Source organism: Adiantum capillus-veneris, chromosome 12, assembly GCF_014529385.1.
Source record: "Adiantum capillus-veneris isolate H3 chromosome 12, ASM1452938v2, whole genome shotgun sequence".
NCBI classification, from domain to species: Eukaryota; Viridiplantae; Streptophyta; class Polypodiopsida; order Polypodiales; family Pteridaceae; genus Adiantum; species Adiantum capillus-veneris.
This window is the reverse complement of record NC_140942.1, coordinates 113,944,149-113,951,834: the sequence shown is the minus strand read 5'-3', so window position 1 is coordinate 113,951,834 and position 7,686 is coordinate 113,944,149. Positions and strand designations below refer to the sequence as shown.

At 44.6% G+C, this 7,686-nt stretch overlaps 1 protein-coding gene across 1 annotated transcript; it reads left to right on the top strand.

Annotated features, from left to right (window-relative positions):
• The first annotated feature begins 3,523 nt into the window (after window positions 1–3,523).
• LOC147446340 (ammonium transporter 1 member 3-like) lies at window positions 3,524–7,331 on the top strand. Its single transcript, XM_086525598.1, has 3 exons — window positions 3,524–4,132; window positions 5,666–6,127; window positions 6,549–7,331. Exons 1-3 carry the CDS (start codon window positions 3,688–3,690, stop codon window positions 7,154–7,156), a joined length of 1,515 nt encoding a protein of 504 aa, XP_086381724.1. The 5' UTR covers window positions 3,524–3,687; the 3' UTR covers window positions 7,157–7,331.
• The last annotated feature ends 355 nt before the right edge of the window (window positions 7,332–7,686 follow it).

The following is a 7,686-nucleotide window of genomic DNA, read 5'->3' as shown; positions in this document are numbered from 1 at the left end:
CTTGTTTCCTCTAACATCGGGAGCGTAAATCAACCCCACATCGACCCCTTGGTGACCATCATCAACCCCTCGTCGAGACAAACCCAAAGGTGCATCAAATCAGCCCAAAGGTGCTTCATTTTGAAGAGTTACCGTGGCACCATTCCCCATTCAAGTCAGTAAACTTTGCACTTGAGGTATCACATGTGTGTACATTCCTATGCAATCAAAAGCAAATACCGCATTTGCAACTATGTGGGGGCCCTTGAGAGGGTTGGGTGGGACCCCATCGGGTATCTCTCTCTCTCTCTCTCTCTCTCTCTCTCTCTCTCTCTCTCTCTCTCTCTCTCTCTCTCTCTCTCCAGTGAAATGAGAGGAACCCCCTCTCATGCTAAGTAGCAATCATCAACGCAAGGAAAGAAGTAAAGACTTGTGGAAGAGTAAAGTCTAGATCTTCACCATTTCAATTACGCTCCACCACGCACAAAAGAATTCACGATCATATTGTTAGTGAGGATGTCATCTCTTGGAGTGCACTAATTTTTGGCTATGCCCAACAGGGGCAGGGCCACACAGCTCTAGGAAATTTCTCACAGAGGAGTACCAAATGTCGTCTACTTTAGAAAGCCTAAAAAGTGCTTGAAGAGCTGCCTATCTGAGATGTCCTCTTTTGGATATTTATGATTGTGGGATATGCCCAATAGGGGCAGCCACGAACCCTTGGGCTGTTTTAAGAGGATCAGAAGTGAGGGCATCCCTCTAGATGTAATTACCTACGCTTGCATTTTGAAGGCGTGTGGCGCTACGCAAGACACTAATATGGGCAAAACAATTCACGATGATATTGTGAGTCAAGGGCAGTTGAGAGAAAACGTTGTGCTTGGAAATGCCTTGGTCAACATGTATGCCAAATGTGGTGCCCTTCACAAAGCACGAAAAGTGCTTGAGGAGCTACCTATCCTGGATGTTGTCTCTTAGAATTCATTGATCGCAGGATATGCCAAACAGAGCCATCGTTCCACATGCGATCACTTACGCTTGCATCTTGCAGGCATGTCGCACCACTCAAGATGATGATCCGGGAAAAAGATTCACAACAATATTGTTACCCTCGGGCTCTTGAGAGAAAATGTTGTGCTTGCCAATGCCTTGATTGACTTGTATGCCAAATGTGGTGTACTTCATAAAGCATGGAAAGTGCTCGAGGAGCACCTACCTAGAATTTTGGCACTCTCTTCAAATAAATCTACCTAAGCTTTTGTCATGAAGACGTGTGGCACTATGCAAGGCAATGATATGTGCAAAAGAATTCAAGATGATACTGTTAATCAAATCACATCATGCTTGGCAATGCCTTGGTCAACATGTATTACGAATGTGGTGCACTTCAAAAAGCACAAAAGTTGCTTGAGGAACTACATGTCCGAGATGTCCTCTCTTGGAGTGTTATGATTGCGGGACCCAACAAGGGTAGAGCTAGGAAACTCAAGGCTGTTTTCAGAGGATGCAAAGTGAGGGCATCTCTCGAGATGCAATTACCTATGCTTGCATTTTGAAGAATGTGACACTACAAAAGACAATGATATGGGCAAAAGAATTCACAATGATATTGTTAGTCAGGGGTTGTTGAATGACAATGTTGTGCTTGGCAATGCCTTGGTCTACATGTATGCCAAATATGGTGTACTTTACAAATCACAATCAAAGTGCTTGAAAAGTTAGAGATGTTGTCTCTTGGACTTCATTAATTTCAGGACATGCCGAATAGGGGCAAGGCTAGGAAGATTTGGAATGTTTTCAACAGATGCAAAGCAAAGGCATCTCTCTAGATGCAACAACTTACACTTGTATCTTGAAGGGGTGTGGCACCACTCAAGATGTTAATACAAACAAAAGAATCCATGTTGATATTGTTAGTCAGGGGCTGTTGAAGAATATGTGGTGCTTGGCATCTTAATCGACATATATGCCAAATGTGGTATATTTCAGAACGCACAAAAAGCGCTTAAGGAGCTACCTGCCTGGGATGTTGTCTCTTGGAGTGCATTGATTTTCAGATGTGCCCAACAAGGGCAAGGCCATGAAGTTCTTGGTTGTTTTCAGCAAATGCGAAACGAGGGCATCTCTCCTGTTGCAATCACCTATGCTTGCATCTTGAAGGCGTGTGGCACTATGCAAGACAAAAACCAGCTAAATGCAGCTAGAGTGCTTGCTTGCCACCCTACTCTCAGTACATCCTACATTCCATGCACTCCACGAGACGGCATCCAAGACATGAAGTTCTTCATGAATAGAGTCCACTTTGCATACATGTCAATGCAAGGATAGGTAATTGTATCTAGAAAGAAACCATCACTCCTTATTTGCAAAAAATAGCCGGTGTGCTTGCTTGCTAAGCTTATTGCGGGCATATTCTCTCTCTCTCTCTCTCTCTCTCTCTCTCTCTCTCTCTCTCTCTCTCTCTCTCTCTCTCTCTCTCTCTCTCTCTCTCTCTCTCTCTCTCTCTCTCTCTCTCTCTCTCTCTCTCTCTCTCTCTCTCTACACCTTTCTGGTCAAACAGGGCCTCCTCCTTTCCTCACAAAAAGCACCGTTGTTTCCACTTTTTAGCTCAAGCTTGACCCTTTCGAAGATTCCATGGCTACCTGGTCATTACCTGCAGAAATTTTGCCAACCTTTTGACCCTTGTCTAAAAGAGGGCAAACATTCAACATGGTCGCCATCCTGAGTTTTCTATTGTGATATTATCTTTGGGCAGAGCATTGCAATTTCAATATTGAAGCAGGCAATGTGGAAATGCATGTCTACCATTGCAATGCAAATTTCTGTGGTGATTCCTGAGAGCGCACTATTGTTGGCATCTTGAACACGTACACTTTCTACTCTAATTTAGAGAGCAATTGGACGATCATGCTACTTTGTTTATATTGATTGATAGAAAGCCATTAGGGTCGAGGGGCTTACCTGCGTCAACCTCCAAAATGGCTAGTACTAAGTAGTGCCCTTGCAGCAGTGGGCAAGGTAGTTGAAAACTCCAAGGGCAACAAGCAACATGGCAGGGGAGAGAGAGAGAGAGAGAGGTATAGATGTGGGGACGTGCTAGGAGGAGGGGGGGGTCTAGAGAACGAGAGAGAGAGAGAGAGAGAGAGCGGGAAATTGAAATCCCTTGGTCGTCGCTCCCCTCTACACATACTGAAGCGCTCCTTGCGTTAGCTTGTGCCACATGGCACGTTAGCTTGTGCCACATGGCACATGGCATCGCAAGGGGCTAGTAAGATACTAAGCTAAGATAAGATGGTTTAGAATGCCGACGTGAGTTTTCATCTAATTGTTTGGCTAGTGACCTTATACGATATGAATTCAGGAGCCACACAAGGCATCATCCGTCCCTCGTCCCGTGGTGCGGGAAGACATGACAGCCGTTGATGGGTGGATGAATTCAACAAGAGCCGCTCTTTTCTCATCCCTCCTGCCTGCATCACTCAAAAGTGCAAAGCGCTTTTGTGCAAAAGCGTCCCTCCTTCCCTCCACACACACACACACACACACACACACACACACACACACACAGAGAGAGAGAGAGAGAGAGAGAGAGAGAGAGGATACATACATACACAAGAACACAATTGGCTATGTAGAGCTCTCTCACAAATGCAGGTTTGCACTTATCCCAGCTAGGCATCTCTCTCTCTCTCTCTCTCTCTCTCTCCAATGGGGCCAACCTCAATATGCAATATTGGCAATGGCGGCGAAGGTGGAGGCGGAGCGCAAGCCACGATGGCAATGGATGCAAGCAGTCTGCTGCTGCAGAAAATGTGCACGCAGCTGGAATCAACAACATTGGCTGTGGACAATCTGTATCTACTGTCGTCGGCATATCTGGTTTTCATAATGCAGCTGGGCTTTGCGATGCTGTGCGCGGGGTCGGTGCGTGCCAAGAATGCGCTCAACATTATGCTCACCAATGTGCTGGATGCTGCCAGTGGTGCTGTCTCCTACTACCTCTTCGGGTTCGCATTCGCGTTCGGCACCGGCACCTCCACCAACAGCTTCATTGGTAACTACTTCTTCTGCCTGCGTGGCTTCCCCGATGCAGAGGTCGGATACGACTACAGCTTCTTCCTGTTCCAGTGGGCTTTCGCCATCGCTTCTGCTGGTAGCTGCCTTTTAAACTTTTGCATGAATGCTATTTGTAACGAAAGGTGAACGGCGACGTCTTAGGTTCGATACTTGCTAGAGTCCACACCGGATAATCTAAGTTGAGACCCTAGTCAAGTGTAATTGTGTGTAGGGTAAAACACCCAATAGAGGTCCCCCATATTACAGTGTTTTGAGCTAGGATGGGTGCATCGGATAGCTGATACATAGGCGATAAACGACGTCGTTTCTATAGCGTAACAAAATTGGGGGTGAATAATGAGAAGACACCCCCATGGGTAGTAGACATTCAACACGCCGTGGGGCTTGAGCCCAAGATGTGGGGGTTTACCCTATTCTCTTTGGGTCTTAGAGCTAGGCCGCACCTAGGTGTAGTGGGGGGAGTGGGGGTAGAGTATTACCCATTTTCAAAAAAAATGAGAAAATCAAGCCACCGTTATAGAGTGGAAAAGATAACCCCACTAAGAGCTGGGTCGCGCTCAGGGAGAGTGGGGGGAGGATGTTTACCATTTAGAGGAAATCCGAAAATGTTTTGCACGAAACCCGAAAGCTGCCACTAATCCTACTACCACTTTAAAAAAGGGGGGTGCTAAGCGAAGGTTACGGGAGATTTGACTCCTCTGCCTTGAAACAAAACTGGGTGCCACCCTGTGCATTCCCCTCCCCCCACTGTTACGGGTGCAACCCGGCTATAAGTTTACGTTGAGGAAAAGCTCCCCTTGTTTTTAGAAAAGATAGACAAATAAAAATGTAGAATATTGAACTCATGATCTCCTACATTCAAGATAGCTTTCTTTCCTCTAGTGGGTGAGACCCTATGTTACAATTAACCCTTACTAATCCCACTACCCCTTGGTGCGACTCAGCTCTTAGCTTCTATCTTACGTCTATGCAATCTCAACGGTTTAAACGAAGCTCGCCAACATAAACACACAATGCTTTCTATGCGATGAGTCATCTTGCTTGCAGAGATGGAGTCTCAAACACAAAGTATACCAATGTGGGAGCTTATGAAGCAATGGGAAATTGGAAGGGAACAAGCAAGATGGAGAAACTTTATACATATCCATGCATTTACACAGCTACCCACTGCTGTAAATACTTCCTTCGAAGGGCAATCATGGGAACGACCTCCCCAATGGGACAAAGGATACATCCATCAAGAGCACAATTTGTGAGCCTCGAACACTCAACCTACGGGTGAAATCTGTGGGGCCTCGCCAACTGAGCTACGCTTCTTGGGTAAGATGGCAATTATAAAACAACTATTTGAGAAGGAACTTATTTCGTGCTTAAGGAAAACTAGCAATGTTCTTACCCAGTCTCTCCAAAAAAAATCATTAAAAAAAAGTCCAACCTTCAAAACAAAAAGATTTTAGTTTATTTTTTGCTAAACTCACAACGGTGAGTGCATTATATTACCATTTATCAAATTTTGTCTCATATTTGTTGCACATGGGGGGATTTTAAAGTTACATCCCTTAGTTTGTACATAACCCTTTGTTTTTCTAAGTGTCTACTCTCTTTGCAGGTATAACAAGTGGCTCCATAGCAGAGAGAACCCAATTTGTGGCCTATCTTATTTTCTCCTTTTTCCAAACAGGGTTTGTATACCCTGTGGTGTCACGATGGCTGTGGTCGACAAATGGGTGGCTAAGTGCTAGTGCAGATGTAGGCAACCTTCTACTAGGCTCTGGAGCCGTGGACTTTGCTGGGAGTGGGGTTGTTCACATGGTGGGTGGCATTGCTGGCTTTTGGGGTGCCCTCATAGAAGGCCCAAGGATCGGACGCTTTGATGCGGATGGGCGGCCAAGTAAGAGCATGCGTGCCCATAATGCAACACTTGTTGTTTTGGGAACCTTTATCCTTTGGTTTGGATGGTTTGGCTTCAATGGGGGATCCTTTATCCATATCTTGGTTCCTTCTACCTCATCCTCCTTCTTGGGATATTGGTCTGGTGTGGGGAGGACAGCTCTAACCACAACTTTAGCAGGTATTTTGCTATGTTTTTTCTCATGGCTTTGACATTTCAATATCTCTCGCTTCCAACGTCCCCTCGACGGAGTCTATCGAGTGCTCGGAAAAAAAACATAGGTTTAGTGTAATCCACGTACAAATTTTGACATTATCTCTAGATGTAAAATTTATAGGAGAGAAAACATATAAAATTTAAGAAAATTCAGTGCAAAAACCTTTAATATAGTAAATTTATCTCTAAAATATTTCGTATGTAGGTTTTCCAAATTTTTGGAAAGAAGTTCTTTTTTTACTACTGTGTTTGCCACTTATGTTATTTAAGTACCAATTTTAAGCTTAAATACATGTACATGCATACTCCATCTAAATATGTACATAGCATAAGTCTTTCCATACCCACAAATTAATATGCAACAAAAATTTCTTTTGTGATGCAGGAAGCACAGCAGGGCTAACAACTCTATTTGCAAAAAAGATGCTAGGAGGACATTGGAGTGTATTAGATGTGTGCAATGGACTATTGGGCGGCTTTGTCGGAATAACCGCAGGTTGTGCAGTGGTGGCTCCTTGGGCAGCTATTGTTTGTGGATTTGTTTCTGCATGGGTCCTCATTGGTCTTAATGCCCTAGCAGCTCGCCTCCGTTTCGACGACCCCTTGGAAGCAGCACAATTGCATGGGGGTTGTGGCCTTTGGGGCATCATTTTTGTTGGCTTGTTTGCTGATAAAACATACTTGGAAGACTATTACACATCTAGACCCTCTTCAAATTATGGACTCCTTTTAGGTGGCGGTTGGCTACTATTGAGTGCGCAAATTATCGAGGCCTTAACTATAATTGGATGGACTTCCATTACCATGGGTCCTTTGTTCTTGGCTCTTCATTATTTTAACCTTCTTAGGATTGATTCTGATGATGAGCTACAAGGCTTGGATTGCTCTAACCATGGTGGTTATGCCTATGGCTCTTTCCTTGGGAAAAGCATAGATGACTTTGAGGGGGCATCTCGTGGTGGTCATCACTATTCCTTATTGGGAGGATCTTAAGGTCAGGCTTTCGATTGTGGCACTCATGAGACTATACATAGTTTTGTCGAGCATTGAGATATGCCACAAGATGTGCATACGTTCTATTCACGAGCGCCTTTCCCTTTGGTCCATGTGCCATTCTCTCCCTTGTACTATATGACGATATGGTAAATTCATTCATGTGTTTTAGAAAGCCTCATGTGTCATTGGATCATATGTGTGTGTGTGTGTGTGTGTGTGTGTGTGTGTGTGTGTGTGAGAGAGAGAGAGAGAGAGAGAGAGAGAATCATCTAAGGAGGTCATATATGACCCATGGGACCAAAACGGAACATCACAACAGTTCCTTTTGAGTGAGGGTGATTGAGGGTCTATCATGAGGGTAGAATAAAGGAAAGAACCAAACCTAAGGAGGTTCAGTTGAGGGGAGAGTTGGCTTGGGATTTTGAAACTCTAGGATGATGGCTTTACCACTTCGGTAGATTGCCCATTTACCTTACTTGCTTGTTTCATGTATCTTCTTGAGCTCGTTTGCTTACTCTTGAGTTGAT

Coding starts and splice junctions, on each gene's coding strand:
- LOC147446340 (XM_086525598.1), top strand. CDS start 3,688: ATGGGGCCAACCTCAATATGCAATATTGGCAATGGCGGCGAAGGTGGA. Junction 4,133..5,665: donor TTTCGCCATCGCTTCTGCTG/GTAGCTGCCTTT, acceptor CTCTCTTTGCAG/GTATAACAAGTGGCTCCATA. Junction 6,128..6,548: donor TCTAACCACAACTTTAGCAG/GTATTTTGCTAT, acceptor TTTGTGATGCAG/GAAGCACAGCAGGGCTAACA.